At 47.0% G+C, this 18,383-nt stretch overlaps 1 protein-coding gene across 5 annotated transcripts in view; it reads left to right on the plus strand.

Moving 5' to 3' along the window:
* Positions 1–18,383, plus strand: part of LOC124017457 (protein SOGA1-like) — an 80,467-nt gene that overhangs the window by 4,606 nt on the left and 57,478 nt on the right. For all 5 annotated transcript variants that reach the window (XM_046332647.1, XM_046332650.1, XM_046332649.1 and 2 more), the window contains exons 2-3: positions 204–428; positions 16,872–17,030. In XM_046332647.1, the coding sequence (XP_046188603.1) occupies positions 204–428; positions 16,872–17,030 (384 nt within the window). The remainder of the gene's footprint in view (positions 1–203; positions 429–16,871; positions 17,031–18,383) is intronic.

The following is an 18,383-nucleotide window of genomic DNA, read 5'->3' on the forward strand; positions in this document are numbered from 1 at the left end:
CCATCCTTCCCCCATCCTCTCTACTCCATCCTTCCCCCATCCTCTCTACTCCATCCTTCCCCCATCCTCTCTACTCCATCCTTCCCCCATCCTCTCTACTCCATCCTTCCCCCATCCTCTCTACTCCATCCTTCCCCCATCCTCTCTACTCCATCCTTTCCCCATCCTCTCTCCTCCATCCTTCCCCCATCCTCTTTCCCCAGGATGAGATGGAGGAGCTGCGCTCTGAGATGTTGGAGATGAGGGATATGTACATGGAGGAGGATGTGTACCAGCTGCAGGAGCTGAGGCAACAGTTTGAGCAGGCCAACAAGACCTGCCGCCTCCTGCAGTACCGCCTCCGCAAGGCCGAGAGACGCAGCCTCCGCGTGGCCCAGACGGGACAGGTAGACGGGGAGCTCATCCGGACCCTGGAGCAGGACGTCAAGGTGAGGGGAGAGGGAGAAAATCTGGATGGAACTGTCTTTGTAAGGGTGGGGTGTGTCTGTCATCATCGACTTCGATGGACAGCTACGGTGGTGTGTGTGGGAATGTGTGTGTATGCGTGTGTACAGGCCAATGCATAATTCATATGTTAGCAACACAAACAGAAACTTGAAGAGATACTGATCATTGGATAAATTGCTAGCATTTAGGTGTTCACAGACTTCTGGAAACTTCAAAGATAGGGGGATAACAGATCATAGGACAAAAGTTACATTTGGCTTTAAATGCATCCATTCACAAACCATTGATGGGATTTCTTGTTAGGAGAGACATTTCTGGTTGTGGGTCTTCCTACTGACCTGAGGCTATGGTTACACATCCCAAATTCACAGCTGTTTGTGAACCATTTCCATGTGACAGTAGCACAATGAGGTCTTTCTCAGAAATCGGGGAAGGAGGGCAGAGAGGGGGAGAGGAGAGTGGAGGGTGATGATGTCATCCCCGAAGGCCGGCCGCTGTCCCTCATTAAAGACGGTCCAGTTGTATATCTTTAAAAATAGAGACCGAAAGAAACGGGAAGAAAAGCACCCCTTCTTTCTGGCAATCAAAATATTATGCCTCTGAGCGGTGTTTCTGTGCTCACTCTGGGGGATAAGGAATTGGTCTGGCTCCCGAGTTAGGTCCTCAGCAGCCAATCGGGGCGCAGCGGGAGGGCGCAAGGCTCTCCAGGCCGGGGGAAGCCAGTCAAAAAAGGCTGTTAACACAGGAAACCAAAAACAAACCACAGGGATGTGACCCCGGCAGTCTCTGCTCTCCGCCATCTCTCTCTCCGTATTCCTAAACAGCCCAGTCTCTCAACACATACCTGATTGTTTCCTCTAGCTACCAACTACACCAGGTCAAATGTTCCCTTGTTCCCTCAAATTGGGTTTAAACACTCCCATGCCCTCCCGACTCACTCCAAACTGAATTCATCAGAACAGTGAGGCTGGCTTTGTTCTCTGACAGTAGGGGTTAATCAAGCATCAAACCAAGCACTGGGGAAGGAAATGTGTGTCACATGTTTTCGAGGATTTAGTCTATATGTATTCCTAGTGATATTTGAGACCTGTCCTGTACCAGCCACTGTAAACCCTCTTTAACTTGAACACTAGCACGCTATGTTACATTCAGTGGATACAAGTTGTTTCAACACATTGGGGAAGGTTCTTTAGACCAAAAAAGTACTCAGTCTTTATTAGTCACATAGTACTCAACCAACATCACATAAAATAACATACTGTATGTTGATAAGGCTGTGGGGAGGGGTGTGTACCCTTTCATGCATACAGTTTTCACATGTGTGTGATATCTGGAGATGGTCATGGGATACCCCTGGTCATTTTCTGGCCTCTGTCCTAATTCCAGAGCTATGAAACATCTGGGTCTGATACAGTAAATAGAAAACAGTGAGGTCTACCACAATGTCAATGGGATATACACTAAGGGAAATACAGTATTTGCTCCAAGAATGTCCAGTAGGATATGGAATTAGTCTTGCATTACACTGTCTGGGTCAGTGGTTTTTCGTCAAGGCAGCTAGCTAGCTTCACTGTTTACTTGGCTCAGGTGTGAAAGATACCATATCCTTCCCTTCTGAGCTTCACATATACAGGATGTGTGGGCTGAGATTCCATGTACTCATAGCAATAGACGAGTTGCATATTTTATTTTAATTCCATTTTTTATTGAACCTTTATTTAACTAGGCAAGTCAGTTAAGAACAAATTCTTAATTACAATGACGGCCTACCAAAAGGCAAAATGCCTCCTGCGGGGATGGGGGCTGGGATAAAAACTTCTTTTTTTTAAATACAATATAAAAATAGGATAAAACACACATCACAACAAGAGAGACAACATAGCACTACATAAAGAGAGACCTACGACAACAACATAGCATTGTAGCAACACAACATAACAACAACATGGTATAGGAGCAACACAACATGGTAGCAGCAGAAAACATGGTACAAACATTATTGGGCACAGACAACAGCACAAAGGTCAGGAAGGTAGAGACAACAATACATCACACAAAGCAGCCACAACTGTCAGTAAGAGTGTCCATGATTGAGTCTTTGAATGAAGAGTTTGAGATAAAACTGTCCAGTTTGAGTGTTTGTTGCAGCTCGTACCAGTCGCTAGAGGAGAGGAGCGACCCAGGGATGTGTGTGTTTTGAGGACCTTTAACAGAATGTGACTGGCAGAATGGGTGTTGTACAGTATGTGGGGGATGAGGGCTGCAGTAGATACCTCAGATAGGGGGGAGTGAGGCTTAGGAGGGTTTTATAAATAAGCATCAACCAGTGTGTCTTGCGACATCTATACAGAGATGACCAGATTACAGAGGAGTACAGAGTGCAGTGATGTGACCTATAAGGAGCATTGGTGGCAAATCTGATGGCCAAATTTTGTATGGATTTATTTCACCTTTATTTAACCAGGTAGGCTAGTTGAGAACAAGTTCTCATTTGCAACTGCGACCTGGCCAAGATAAAGCATAGCAGTGTGAACAGACAACACAGAGTTACACATGGAGTAAACAATTAACAAGTCAATAACACAGTAGAAAAAAGGGGAGTCTATATACAATGTGTGCAAAAGGCATGAGGAGGTAGGCGAATAATTACAATTTTGCAGATTAACACTGGAGTGATAAATGATCAGATGGTCATGTACAGGTAGATATATTGGTGTGCAAAAGAGCAGAAAAGTAAATGAATAAAAACAGTGTGGGGATGAGGTAGGTGAAAATGGGTGGGCCAATTACCAATAGACTATGTACAGCTGCAGCGATCGGTTAGCTGCTCAGATAGCTGATGTTTGAAGTTGGTGAGGGAGATAAGTCTCCAACTTCAGCGATTTTTGCAATTCGTTCCAGTCACAGGCAGCAGAGTACTGGAACGAAAGGCGGCCGAATGAGGTGTTGGCTTTAGGGATGATCAGTGAGATACACCTGCTGGAGCGCGTGCTATGGATGGGTGTTGCCATCGTGACCAGTGAACTGAGATAAGGCGGAGATTTACCTAGCATGGACTTGTAGATGACCAGTGGGTCTGGCGATGAATATGTAGCGAGGGCCAGCCGACTAGAGCATACAAGTCGCAGTGGTGGGTGGTATAAGGTGCTTTAGTGACAAAATGGATGGCACTGTGATAAACTGCATCCAGTTTGCTGAGTAGAGTGTTGGAAGCAATTTTGTAGATGATATCGCCGAAGTCGAGGATCGGTAGGATAGTCAGTTTTACTAGGGTAAGCTTGGCGGCGTGAGTGAAGGAGGCTTTGTTGCGGAATAGAAAGCCGACACTTGATTTGATTTTCGATTGGAGATGTTTGATATGAGTCTGGAAGGAGAGTTTGCAGTCTAGCCAGACATCTAGGTACTTATAGATGTCCACATATTCAAGGTCAGAACCATCCAGGGTGGTGATGCTAGTCGGGCATGCGGGTGCAGGCAGCGAACGGTTGAAAAGCATGCATTTGCTTTTACTAGCGTTTAAGAGCAGTTGGAGGCCACGGAAGGAGTGTTGTATGGCATTGAAGCTCGTTTGGAGGTTAGATAGCACAGTGTCCAATGACGGGCCGAAAGTATATAGAATGGTGTCGTCTGCGTAGAGATGGATCAGGGAATCGCCCGCAGCAAGAGCAACATCATTGATATATACAGAGAAAAGAGTCGGCCCGAGAATTGAACCCTGTGGCACCCCCATAGAGACTGCCAGAGGACCGGACAGCATGCCCTCCGATTTGACACACTGAACTCTGTCTGCAAAGTAATTGGTGAACCAGGCAAGGCAGTCATCCGAAAAACCGAGGCTACTGAGTCTGCCGATAAGAATATGGTGATTGACAGAGTCGAAAGCCTTGGCAAGGTCGATGAAGACGGCTGCACAGTACTGTCTTTTATCGATGGCGGTTATGATATCATTTAGTACCTTGAGTGTGGCTGAGGTGCACCCGTGACCGACTCGGAAACCAGATTGCACAGAGGAGAAGGTACGGTGAGATTCGAGATGGTCAGTGACCTGTTTGTTGACTTGGCTTTCGAAGACCTTAGATAGGCAGGGCAGGATGGATATAGGTCTGTAACAGTTTGGGTCCAGGTTGTCTCCCCCTTTGAAGAGGGGAATGACTGTGGCAGCTCTCCAATCCTTGGGGATCTCAGACGATATGAAAGAGAGGTTGAACAGGCTGGTAATAGGGGTTGCGACAATGGCGGCGGATAGTTTCAGAAATAGAGGATCCAGATTGTCAAGCCCAGCTGATTTATACGGGTCCAGGTTTTGCAGCTCTTTCAGAACATCTGCTATCTGGATTTGGGTAAAGGAGAACCTGGAGAGGCTTGGGCGAGGAGCTGCCGGGGGGGCGGAGCTGTTGGCCGAGGTTGGAGTAGCCAGGCGGAAGGCATGGCCAGCCGTTGAGAAATGCTTGTTGAAGTTTTCGATAATCATGGATTTGTCGGTGGTGACCGTGTTCCCTAGCCTCAGTGCAGTGGGCAGCTGGGAGGAGGTGCTCTTGTTCTCCATGGACTTCACAGTGTCAAAGAACGTTTTGGAGTTGGAGCTACAGGATGCAAACTTCTGCCTGAAGAAGCTGGCCTTAGCTTTCCTGACTGACTGCGTGTATTGGTTCCTGACTTCCCTGAACAGTTGCATATCGCGGGGACTATTCGATGCTATTGCAGTCCGCCACAGGATGTTTTTGTGCTGGTCGAGGGCAGTCAGGTCTGGAGTGAACCAAGGGCTGTATCTGTTATTAGTTCTGCATTTTCTGAACGGAGCATGCTTATCTAAAATGGTGAGGAAGTTACTTTTAAAGAAGGACCAGGCATCCTCAACTGACGGGATGAGGTCAATGTCCTTCCAGGATACCCGGGCCAGGTCGATTAGAAAGGCCTGCTCACAGAAGTGTTTTAGGGAGCGTTTGACAGTGATGAGGGGTGGTCGTTTGACTGCGGCTCCGTAGCGGATACAGGCAATGAGGCAGTGATCGCTGAGATCCTGGTTGAAGACAGCGGAGGTGTATTTGGAGGGCCAGTTGGTCAGGATGACGTCTATGAGGGTGCCCTTGCTTACAGAGTTAGGGTTGTACCTGGTGGGTTCCTTGATGATTTGTGTGAGATTGAGGGCATCTAGCTTAGATTGTCGGACTGCCGGGGTGTTAAGCATATCCCAGTTTAGGTCACCTAACAGAACAAACTCTGAAGCTAAATGGGGGGCAATGAATTCACAAATGGTGTCCAGGGCACAGCTGGGAGCTGAGGGGGGTCGGTAGCAGGCGGCAACAGTGAGAGACTTATTTCTGGAGAGAGTAATTTTCAAAATTAGTAGTTCGAACTGTTTGGGTATGGACCTGGAAAGTATGACATTACTTTGCATGCTATCTCTGCAGTAGACTGCAACTCCTCCCCCTTTGGCAGTTCTATCTTGACGGAAGATGTTATAGTTGGGTATGGAAATCTCTGAATTTTTGGTGGCCTTCCTGAGCCAGGATTCAGACACGGCAAGGACATCAGGGTTAGCAGAGTGTGCTAAAGCAGTGAGCAAAACAAACTTAGGAAGGAGGCTTCTGATGTTGACATGCATGAAACCAAGGCTTTTTCGATCACAGAAGTCAACAAATGAGGGTGCCTGGGGACATGCAGGGCCTGGGTTTACCTCCACATCACCCGCGGAACAGAGAAGGAGTAGTATGAGGGTGCGGCTAAAGGCTATCAAAACTGGTCGCCTAGAGTGTTGGGGACAGAGAATAAGAGGAGCAGGTTTCTGGGCATGGTAGAATATATTCAGGGCATAATGTGCAGACAGGGGTATGGTGGGGTGCGGGTACAGCGGAGGTAAGCCCAGGCACTGGGTGATGATGAGAGGTTGTATCTCTGGATATGCTGGTTGTAATGGGTGAGGTCACCGCATGTGTGGGAGGTGGGACAAAGGAGGTATCAGGGGTATGAGGAGTGGAACTAAGGGCTCCATTGTGAACTAAGACAATGATAACTAACCTGAGCAACAGTATACAAGGCATATTGACATTTGAGAGAGACATACAGCGAGGCATACAGTAATCACAGGTGTTGAATTGGGAAAGCTAGCTAAAACAGTAGGTGAGACAGCAGCTGATCAGCTAGCACAACAACAGCAGGTAAAATGGCGTTGACGAGGCAACGGGGCCGACAGATAAAACTAACAAGCAGAATGGAGTACCGTGATTAATGGACAGTCCAGCGTGCATCAGCTATGTAGCCAAGTGATCAGTGTCCAGGGGGCAGCGGTGGATGGGGCAGGGAAGCTGGACTGGCGAGTGTTATCCAGGTTAAAAAACTAACAATGACTAAATAGCTTGTAGCTAGTTAGCTGGTTAGCTTCTGGAGGTTCTTGAGTGTGTTTTAAAAATAATAATAGCGATTCCGTATCCCATTGGGTGAGGCAGGTTTCCGGAAGGTATAAACAAATAAAAAAATTGGATAGAGATAGAGAGTACATATTTATTTTTTTATTTATTTATTTCACCTTTATTTAACCAGGTAGGCTAGTTGAGAACAGGTTCTCATTTGCAACTGCGACCTGGCCAAGATAAAGCATAGCAGTGTGAACAGACAACACAGAGTTACACATGGAGTAAACTATTAACAAGTCAATAACACAGAGAAAAAAAGGGGGGTCTATATACAATGTGTGCAAAAGGCATGAGGAGGTAGGCGAATAATTACAATATTGCAGATTTACACTGGAGTGATAAATGATCAGATGATCATGTACAGGTAGAGATATTGGTGTGCAAAAGAGCAGAAAAGTAAATAAATAAAAACTGTGGGGATGAGGTAGGTGAAAATGGGTGTGCTATTTACCAATAGATTATGTACAGCTGCAGCGATCGGTTAGCTGCTCACCTAGCTGATGTTTGAAGTTGGTGAGGGAGATAAAAGTCTCCAACTTCAGCGATTTTTGCAATTCGTTCCAGTCACAGGCAGCAGAGTACTGGAACGAAAGGCGGCCGAATGAGGTGTTGGCTTTAGGGATGATCAATGAGATACACCTGCTGGAGCGCGTGCTACGGATGGGTGTAGCCATCGTGACCAGTGAGCTGAGATAAGGCGGAGCTTTGCCTAGCATGGCCTTGTAGATGACCTGAAGCCAGTGGGTCTGGTGACGAATATGTAGCTAGGGCCAGCCGACTAGAGCATACAAGTCGCAGTGGTGGGTATTATAAGGTGCTTTAGTGACAAAACGGATGGCACTGTGATAGACTGCATCTAGTTTGCTGAGTAGAGTGTTGGAAGCAATTTTGTAGATGACGTCGCCGAAGTCGAGGATCGGTAGGATAGTCAGTTTTACTAGGGTAAGATTGGCAACATGAGTGAAGGAGGCTTTGTTGCGGAATAGAAAGCCGGTTCTTGATTTGATTTTCGATTGGAGATGTTTGATATGGGTCTGGAAGGAGAGTTTGCAGTCTAGCCAGACACCTAGGTACTTATAGGTGTCCACATATTCAAGGTCGGAACCATCCAGTGTGGTGATGCTAGTCGGGCATGCGGGTGCAGGCAGCGATCGGTTGAAAAGCATGCATTTGGTTTTACTAGCGTTTAAGAGCAGTTGGAGGCCACGGAAGGAGTGCTGTATGGCATTGAAGCTCGATTGGAGGTTAGATAGCACAGTGTCCAATGACGGGCTGAAAGTGTATACAATGGTGTCGTCTGCGTAGAGGTGGATCAGGGAATCGCCCGCAGCAAGAGCAACATCATTGATATATACCGAGAAAAGAGTCGGCCCGAGAATTGAACCCTGTGGCACCCCCATAGAGACTGCCAGAGGACCGGACAGCATGCCCTCCGATTTGACACACTGAACTCTGTCTGCAAAGTAATTGGTGAACCAGGCAAGGCAGTCATCCGAAAAACCGAGGCTACTGAGTCTGCCGATAAGAATATGGTGCTTGACAGAGTCGAAAGCCTTGGCAAGGTCGATGAAGACGGCTGCACAGTACTGTCTTTTATCGATGGCGGTTATGATGTCATTTAGTACCTTGAGTGTGGCTGAGGTGCACCCGTGACCGGCTCGGAAACCAGATTGCATAGCGGAGAAGGTACGGTGGGATTCGAGATGGTCAGTGACCTGTTTGTTGACTTGGCTTTCGAAGACCTTAGATAGGCAGGGCAGGATGGATATAGGTCTGTAACAGTTTGGGTCCAGGGTGTCACCCCCTTTGAAGAGGGGGATGACTGCGGCAGCTTTCCAGTCCTTGGGGATCTCAGACGATATGAAAGAGAGGTTGAACAGGCTGGTAATAGGGGTTGCGACAATGGCGGCGGATAGTTTCAGAAATAGAGGGTCCAGATTGTCAAGCCCAGCTGATTTATACGGGTCCAGGTTTTGCAGCTCTTTCAGAACATCTGCTATCTGGATTTGGGTAAAGGAGAACCTGGAGAGGCTTGGGCGAGGAGCTGCCGGGGGGGCGGAGCTGTTGGCCGAGGTTGGAGTAGCCAGGCGGAAGGCATGGCCAGCCGTTGAGAAATGCTTGTTGAAGTTTTCGATAATCATGGATTTGTCGGTGGTGACCGTGTTCCCTAGCCTCAGTGCAGTGGGCAGCTGGGAGGAGGTGCTCTTGTTCTCCATGGACTTCACAGTGTCAAAGAACGTTTTGGAGTTGGAGCTACAGGATGCAAACTTCTGCCTGAAGAAGCTGGCCTTAGCTTTCCTGACTGACTGCGTGTATTGGTTCCTGACTTCCCTGAACAGTTGCATATCGCGGGGACTGTTCGATGCTATTGCAGTCCGCCACAGGATGTTTTTGTGCTGGTCGAGGGCAGTCAGGTCTGGAGTGAACCAAGGGCTGTATCTGTTCTTAGTTCTGCATTTTTTGAACGGAGCATGCTTATCTAAAATGGTGAGGAAGTTACTCTTAAAGAATGACCAGGCATCCTCAACTGACGGGATGAGGTCAATTTCCTTCCAGGATACCCGGGCCAGGTCGATTAGAAAGGCCTGCTCACGGGAGCGTTTGACAGTGATGAGGGGTGGTCGTTTGACTGTGGCACCGTAGCGGATACAGGCAATGAGGCAGTGGTCGCTGAGATCCTGGTTGAAGACAGCGGAGGTGTTTTTGGAGGGCCAGTTGGTCAGGATGACGTCTATGAGGGTGCCCTTGCTTACAGAGTTAGGGTTGTACCTGGTGGGTTCTTTGATGATTTGTGTGAGATTGAGAGCATCTAGCTTAGATTGTAGGACTGCCGGGGTGTTAAGCATATCCCAGTTTAGGTCACCTAGCAGAACAAACTCTGAAGCTAGATGGGGGGTTAATCAATTCACAAATGGTGTCCAGAGCACAACTGGGAGCTGAGGGGGGTCGGTAGCAGGCGGCAACAGTGAGAGACTTATTTCTGGAGAGAGTAATTTTCAGAATTAGTAGTTCGAACTGTTTGGGTATGGACCTGGAAAGTATGACATTACTTTGCATGCTATCTCTGCAGTAGACTGCAACTCCTCCCCCTTTAGCAGTTCTATCTTGACGGAAGATGTTGTAGTTGGGTATGGAGATCTCTGAATTTTTGGTGGCCTTCCTGAGCCAGGATTCAGACACGGCAAGGACATCAGGGTTAGTAGAGTGTGCTAAAGCAGTGAGTAAAACAAACTTAGGGAGGAGGCTTCTGATGTTGACATGCATGAAACCAAGGCTTTTTCGATCACAGAAGTCAACAAATGAGGGTGCCTGGGGACATGCAGGGCCTGGGTTTACCTCCACATCACCCGCGGAACAGAGAAGGAGTAGCATGAGGGTGCGGCTAAGGGCTATCAAAACTGGTCGCCTAGAGCGTTGTGGACAGAGAATTAGAGGAGCAGGTTTCTGGGCATGGTAGACTATATTCAGGGCATAATGCGCAGACAGGGGTATGGTGGGGTGCGGGTATGGCGGAGGTAAGCCCAGGCACTGGGTGATGATGAGAGAGGTTTTATCTCTGGACATGCTGGTTGTAATGGGTGAGGTCACCGCATGTGTGGGAGGTGGGACAAAGGAGGTAACAGGGGTATGCAGAGTGGATCTAGGGGCTCCATAGTTATCTAAAACAATGATAACTAACCTGAACAACAGTATACAAGGCATATTGACATTTGAGAGAGACACAGCGAGGCATACAGTAATCACAGTAATCACAGGTGTTGAATTGGGAAAGCTAGCTAAAAACAGTGAGGCTAATCAGCTAGCACAACAAACAGCAGGTAAAATGGCGTTGACTAGGCAACTGGGCCGACAGATAAAACAAACAAGCAGAATGGAGTACCGTGATTAATGGACAGTCCAGTGTGCGTCAGCTATGTAGCCAAGAGATCAGTGTCCAGGGGGAAGCGGTGGATGGGCAGGGGGGCTGGGCTGGCGAGTGTTACCCAGGTTAAGAAAACTAACAATGACTAAGTAGCTTGTAGCTAGTTAGCTGGTTAGCGTCTGGAGGTTCTTGAGTGAGTCATAAAAATAAAATTAAAATTAAAAGTAATAGCGATTCCGTATCACAGTGGGTGAGGCAGGTTTCCGGAAGGTATAAACAAAATAAAAATTAAAAAGAGATAGAAAGTAAATGGGTTCAGAGAGTGTTTGGGACGCAGCGATTCAGACCGTTAGAAGGCCTGTGCTATCAAGCTAACAGTTCGTAGGCCCAGGCTAGACAAGCTAGCCGTTAGCAGGCCGAATTAGCAAGCAGGGAGATAGCGAGGGCTAGAGAGTTAGCCTTTGGAGGACGTTGCGATGGGGTGAGTCTGTTTATTCCTCTTCATGCGGTGACATCGATAGACCGGTCGTGGATCCGGGTATAGAAGCCCAGGAGTATGCTAGGAGCTCTGGCCGGGCTGGCTTCAAGCTACGTGGGTGGAAACGCTAGCCAGGAGTAATCAACCAGGGTTGCTGTTTAGCTCGATAGCTAGTTGTGAAGATCCAGCTGAAGAATATTCCGTTTGTGGTGGGAATCCGGGGGTAAAAAAAATAAATAGGTCCGTTATGCTCTGGTTAGCGTCGCGTTGTTCGAACTGGCGAGAGCTGGCTAGCTTCAGTTGAAGGGTTCCGGTTTCGGTTTTGAAGTAAATATAACTACTTTAGGAAAAGTAGCTACATTGGCGGGTTGCAGAAGAGTATTTGGAAGCTTAGGTTTAGCAAAATGTTTTTAAAGATATGCGAAGAAAAAAATATCTAAAACGAAAAAGAAACTATATTTACAGAGAGACGATACGACAGGACGAGTTACTGCTACGCCATCTTGGATATAGAGATATGGGTCCAATAAGTGTTTGGGACGCGGCGATGCAGACGGTTAGCAGGCCTGTGCTAACAAGCTAACAGTTAGCAGGCCGGGGTAAACAAGGTAGCAGTTAGCGGACCTGGGCTAAACAAGCTAGCAGTTAGCAGGCCGAATTAGCAAGGAAGGAGATAGCAAGGGCTAGAGAGTTAGCCTTTGGGGAACATCGCGATGGGGTGAGTCTGTTTATTCCTCTTCATGCGGTGACATCGATAGACCGCTCGTGGGCCCGGATATTGTAGCCCAGGAGTATGCTACGGTGGTAAGCACAGGTGCTCTGGCCGGGCTGGCTTCAAGCTAAGTGGGTGGAAACGCTAGCCAGGAGTAATCATCCGGGGTTGCGGTTTAGCTCGATAGCTAGTTGTGAAGATCCAGCTGAAAAATGTTCCGTTTGCGGTGGGAATCCGGGGATAAAAAATAAATGGGTCCGTTATGCTCTGGTTAGCGTTGCGTTGTTCGAACTGGCGAGAGCTTTCCGAGCAAAAGGTTAGCTGATGACCGGTTAGCTGAAGACCGCTAGCATAGCTGGTGGTTAGCTGGCTAGCTTCAGTTGAGGGGTTCCGGTTCCGAAGTAAATATAAATACTTTAGGAAAAAGTAGCTACATTGGGTGAGGCGGGTTGCAGGAGAGTATTTGGAAGCTTAGGTTTAGCAAAATGTTTTTAAAGATATGCGGAGAAAAATAAGTCAAACGAAAAAGAAACGATAGATACAGGGGACACGATACGACAGGACGATACGACAGGACGACTTACTGCTACGCCATCTTGGATTATATATAATAGTAAATATATATAATAATATATATAATAATAGTAAATAGTAAAGAATAGTAAAGAACATCTAGCCGCTCGAGAGCACCCTTACCTGCCGATCTATAAATTATGTCTCCGTAATCTAGCATGGGTAGGATGGTCATCTGAATCAGGGTTAGTTTGGCAGCTGGGGTGAAAGAGGAGTGATTATGATAGAGGAAACCAAGTCTAGATTTAACTTTAGCCTGCAGCTTTTATATGTGCTGAGAGAAGGACATTGCACCGTCTAGCCATACTCCCAAGTACTTGTATGAGGTGACTACCTCAAGCTCTAAACCCTCAGAGGTAGGAATAACACTGGTGAGGGGAGGGGCATTGTTCTTACCAAACCACATGACCTTTGTTTTGGAGGTGTTCAGAACAAGGTTACGGGTAGAGAAAGCTTGTTGCACACTAAGAAAGCTTTGTTTTAGAGCGTTTAACACAAAATCCGGGGAGGGGCCAGCTGAGTATAAGACTGTATCATCTGCATATAAATGGGTGAGAGAGCTTCCTACTACCTGAGCTATGCTGTTGATGTAAATTGAGAAGAGCGTGGGGCCTAGGATCGAGCCTTGCTGTACTCCCTTGGTGACAGGATGTGGCTGAGAGCAGATTTTCTGACTTTATGTACTGCACTCTTTGAGAGAGGTAGTTAGCAAATCAGCCCAAAGACCCCTCAGAGACACCAATACTCCTTACCCGGTCCACAAGAATGGAATGGTCTACCGTATCAAAAGCTTTGGCCAAATCAATACAAATAGCAGCACAATATTGCTTAGCATATAGGGAGGGAAAGGAGAGGTTAGTGTGAGAGGGAGATGAGGGTGGATTCCCTCTCTCTCTCTCCACTTTCCCTCTCTCCATCCCTCTCTCAGCAGCAGACAAATAAATCATATATGCCATTTAGCAGACACTTTTATCCAAAGCAACTTAGAGTCGTGCGTACATGGATTTTACATATGGGTGGTCCCGGGAATCAAACATACTACCCTGATGTTACAAGCGCCATGCTCTACCAACTGAGCTACAAAGGACTGCAGACAACAGCTGGGCAGCAGTAAGAGCAGCATCCTGGAGATACCATACACATAGAAACCGTCTCCATGTGTCAGCCAGGCAGGCATACACAGAATGGAAGAAGATGTACTATTCTCTGTTTCTGGAGGCTGCAACAGGAAGGATAACAACTAGATGATAGGTACATAAAAGTGCACCAGTGAGCCTGTTCGCTGATACTGCAATACTGGATCCCATCATCATTTAAATAGCTAAGATTCATAGTATATACTCTATATAGTATATACTCAATGCTTTCATAGAGTATGCTCTCCTTTGTAAGTACTTTCTTAGCTCATTAAAGTAGAAAATACAACATCTCTTTAAGACAGTAAAGTCAGTATGACATCGGCTAATCAAGTTGGCAACATTGCAAATGGCAGCCTATTCCCTAAATAGTGCTCTACTTTTGAGCAGAACCCTATGAGCCCTGTTCAAAAGTAGTTCACTACATACGGAATAGGCTGCCATTTGTGACGTAGCCATGGCCAATGCTTTACACACTACCCCATCCTGCGCTTACTGCCAACATGCAAAACCCTGATGATAAAATGTACAGGGAAGTCTTTGGAAAACGGCAGTGTGAGGAACAGTTCTAGCTGTGACAATGCTGACAGGCAGGATCAGAGAGCGAACAGGGATCTGCTTCAGCAAGCACACACACACATTCCAATGCACGCATGCATGCAAATACACATACGCGCATGTAGACACACACATACACATACACACAAATACATGAAAGACGCCCTTTTGATGGTTAAATGTCTCCTTTTGATTTTGTCTGACTCTGTCCAGTGGACCACAGAGAATAGAGGGCATCTCAAGTGTATAGGTAGGAGGGCTGGCTGATAGATGTTTGAAGGCTGGGACTTGACCATAATGTAGCAGTCACTCCCCCCTACATACACACTGACTGTATGCCTGTCACATCTTCTAGTGCCAGCTGGGGCCTCTCTCACCAATGCTAAAACCGCTCGTTGGGTGACCCTAGACGGTGATTTCTTCCTACTATTGGTTAAGGTTAAGATTGGGAGAGAGCAAGCTGATCCTAGATCTGTACCTAGGGGGGACTCTGTGTTTTTTCTCCTTACATATCAAAGCATTATATTTATTGGGAGGTGAGGGCAGACAAAGCAGTGTTTGGAAAGGAGCTTAACTGCGAGAGGGAGAGTCCTCTCATTGAATGTGTGTTAAGTTAACAGGCCATTAATAAAGGCTGTTGTTTACTGCCAATGGGGCCCAATCACCATAAAGCATCAAAGTCTAAAAACAGAGCCTGGAAACCTCCCAGAACGCTAATGAAAGAGGCATTGATTTGACCATGCAGTCCGTCTCCCCGCCTGTCTCCCTTCTCCCTTCTACAGTACGGAGAGGAGAGGGCAGAGAGGGAGGGGCAAAGAAGTATAAGGAAAGAGAGAAAGATAATCACAGATTTGTGTGTGTATAAAGGTGAATAAAAATGTGGTTTGTAAATAATATATTGTCTCTGTCTCTGTTGTTTTCCTTCCTTAAAAGTGAAGGAGCATTAAAAACGGCCAAGCAACACACAAAGGGATATACGTAGGAGAGAGTGAGAGAAATTAATTAGAGCGTGGTGGTGAACTGGGCAGTTGGTCCAGCTCAGAGTGGGCAGCACAGAGGGGCATTGTGGTTCCCAGCTGCACATTGGCTCTGATTCAGGGGCAGAGAGAATACCCCAATGCACACACACACACACACACACACACACACACACACACACACACACACACACACACACACACACACACACACACACACACACACACACACACACACACACACACACACACACACACACACACACACACACACACACACACACACACACACACACACACACACACACACACACACACAGGCCCTGTTTCCTGTCACCCTCTTCCTCATTCAATGAGATCAGCACTGTACCATCCTATACCAATAGACTCCCATCTCATGCTATGATGATGTAAAGAGGGAGACACATAGAGTACGGGTGAAAATGAAATAATAATAATGTGCCTTGTATCATTCTGTTTACATTTTCAATATAAAGTGTTTCCAGAACATTTGACATAAAGATGACAATCCACTCAAATGTTATGGATATGTTTCCCATCTATCGTATGAATATCTACCCTTGACATGTCACCTCCTTTCCATATAAACAATTAGAACCAGGCAGTTGGATTTGCTTTTGGATTGAACAACCTGTTATAGTGCCTTGTGATATACAGACACACACACACACACACACACACACACACACACACACACACACACACACACACACACACACACACACACACACACACACACACACACACACACACACACACACACACACACACGGTTCTTTGTTATGATCAAATCTGCACCTTATGTTGTTGTTGGCCCAACAGAACATCATACACTCATCTGGAGGGTCTGTGTTTATCCCCAACTCAGAGGAACACAACTTTAAAGGGCCAGTCCAGTCAGAAACGTGATTTATCTCCGTTTTATATATATTTCCACTCTATGAAGTTGGAGTAATAATATGAAATTGTGAAAATTATGATAATGCCCTTTCAGTGTAAGAGCTGTTTGAGTTTTGGCCTGCCTGGTGACATCGCCAGGCGGTAAATTAGTTAACAGACCAATAAGAAAGAGAGTTCCAATAACAGCTAGTTTTCAGATTGTCCCTCCCCACTCAGACCACTACCAGTCTTAGCATAGTTGTTGCTTGAGAAATTCCCTTTGCTAAGAAGCATTTTTTGTTTCATTTGGACCCTTTTCATTGAAAACAATCCCAGTGAGGTACTTAATTGTCACCCAGAAATTATTTGATAATGAGTTTGAAACGGCTGCATTGGGCCTTTTAAGAAGATCAGCCGGTTATAACAGTCTTGTTCTGTAGCGACATGTCAACACATGATCATCTCAGAGCTGCTCTCTGCTCCACTCCTACACATATTAGTGATAATGCTGGGTCATACTATCCAAATAATGTGTTACTTACTGCTGTAACACATTCGTGATAAGCTACAGTATGGTGTGATTTATTACTGTGCTGTGAAGACATCATTAGTAGAGAGCCATACATTTCTTAGGCATATATATGTGGCCATACTTTAAATAAATGACTTTTTACAGTGTGAAGGCTTTATAGGGCATTTCTAGTATGACTCATTTAGTCCTTTAGTGTGATTCTGGATCATGGCATGTGGATCATACTGATGCTGTCCACCCTCCCTCATGTCTTCTCTCTCTTCTCTCCTCCTTTGGACGTCAGGTGGCTAAAGACGTGTCCATCCGGCTGCACAACGAGTTGGACTCTGTGGAGAAGAAGAGGGGTCGTCTGGAGCAGGAGAACGAGGAGCTGAGGGTCAGGCTCCAGGACCTAGAGGTGGCCAAGCAGGTCCTGCAGGCTGAGATGGAGAAGCAACGAGAGGTAAGACATGGTGGACTGCCAGGCTGGGAGGGGTGGGATTGAGCTGAGCTGGGTTTACTATGGTCGGGCCGTGTTGAGAGGTAAGACATGGTGGACTGCCAGGCTGGGAGGGGTGGGATTGGGCTGAGCTGGGTTTACTATGGTCGGTCCGTGTTTGGTTTGGCTGGGCTCAGTTGGGTTGACCACGGCTTTGTCTAGCTGGATTGGGTTTAGCTGGGTTTGGCTAAAGGTTACGCTGTGTTGAGATGGCTAGGTTAAGTAGGCTTTCTTCAATGGTCCATATAAATTCACCGGGCTTGGAATAAAAACATTGAAGTTTGGGACCTCATACATGGTCAGACTGAACCACAATGATATGTTGTCCAGTATATTGTGTAGAATGAAGAAGTGGGCGATTAGATTTTTTTTGATAGAGAGTTGTGTTTTTGTTTGGACTGCTAACCATTTGGCGGTATGTTTACTGGACAGAGTTGAATAGAAAACCGTGGGAGGAAGCTGCTTTGTGCAAGTCTAATATAATATATGGAGGAAGCTTACAGTCATTTGTGCAAGTCTTTCTATCCTCAGCTACAGGAAAGTCTTTCTATCCTCATAAAAGCTTCCGTTAAAAACACTCTTTACTCTACAGATATTGCGTTATGCTCAGTTAATACTCTCAGGAGAAATCAAATGTCCTCTTCTCTCAATCTCTGCCCTCCCTCTGTGTTAACTAATCTGGAGTGGACAAAAGGAGGCCCCTCTCTCCTGCCGTCCCTTTATGGATGAGAGGAGAGCAGGGAGGGGGGCTGATAACTGACCGTAGCCTTGGCCAAGCTCTCAGAACCGGGGCTGGCTGGCTGGCTGGCTGGCTGGCTGGCTGGCTGGCTGGCTGGCTGGGTGGGTAGCTGGCTGTCTTGCTGACTGCAAAACAAACTCACTCTCACTGGATGACTGAATGACTGGCTGTTTGGCTGGCTGTGTGGTTGGCTGGCTAGCTGTGTGGTTGGCTGGCTAGCTGTGTGGTTGGTTGGCTAGCTGTGTGGTTGGCTGGCTAGCTGTGTGGTTGGCAGGCGAGCTGTGTGGTTGGCTGGCTAGCTGTGTGGTTGGCAGGCTAGCTGTGTGGTTGGCTGGCTAGCTGTGTGGTTGGCTGGCTAGCTGTGTGGTTGGCAGGCTAGCTGTGTGGTTGGCTGGCTAGCTGTGTGGTTGGCAGGCTAGCTGTGTGGTTGGCTGGCTAGCTGTGTGGTTGGCAGGCTAGCTGTGTGGTTGGCTGGCTAGCTGTGTCGTTGGCAGGCTAGCTGTGTGGTTGGCTGGCTAGCTGTGTGGTTGGCTGGCTAGCTGTGTGGTTGGTTGGCTAGCTGTGTGGTTGGCTGGCTA

This window comes from Oncorhynchus gorbuscha, unplaced genomic scaffold (genome assembly GCF_021184085.1).
Source record: "Oncorhynchus gorbuscha isolate QuinsamMale2020 ecotype Even-year unplaced genomic scaffold, OgorEven_v1.0 Un_scaffold_21:::fragment_2:::debris, whole genome shotgun sequence".
NCBI lineage: Eukaryota > Metazoa > Chordata > Actinopteri > Salmoniformes > Salmonidae > Oncorhynchus > Oncorhynchus gorbuscha.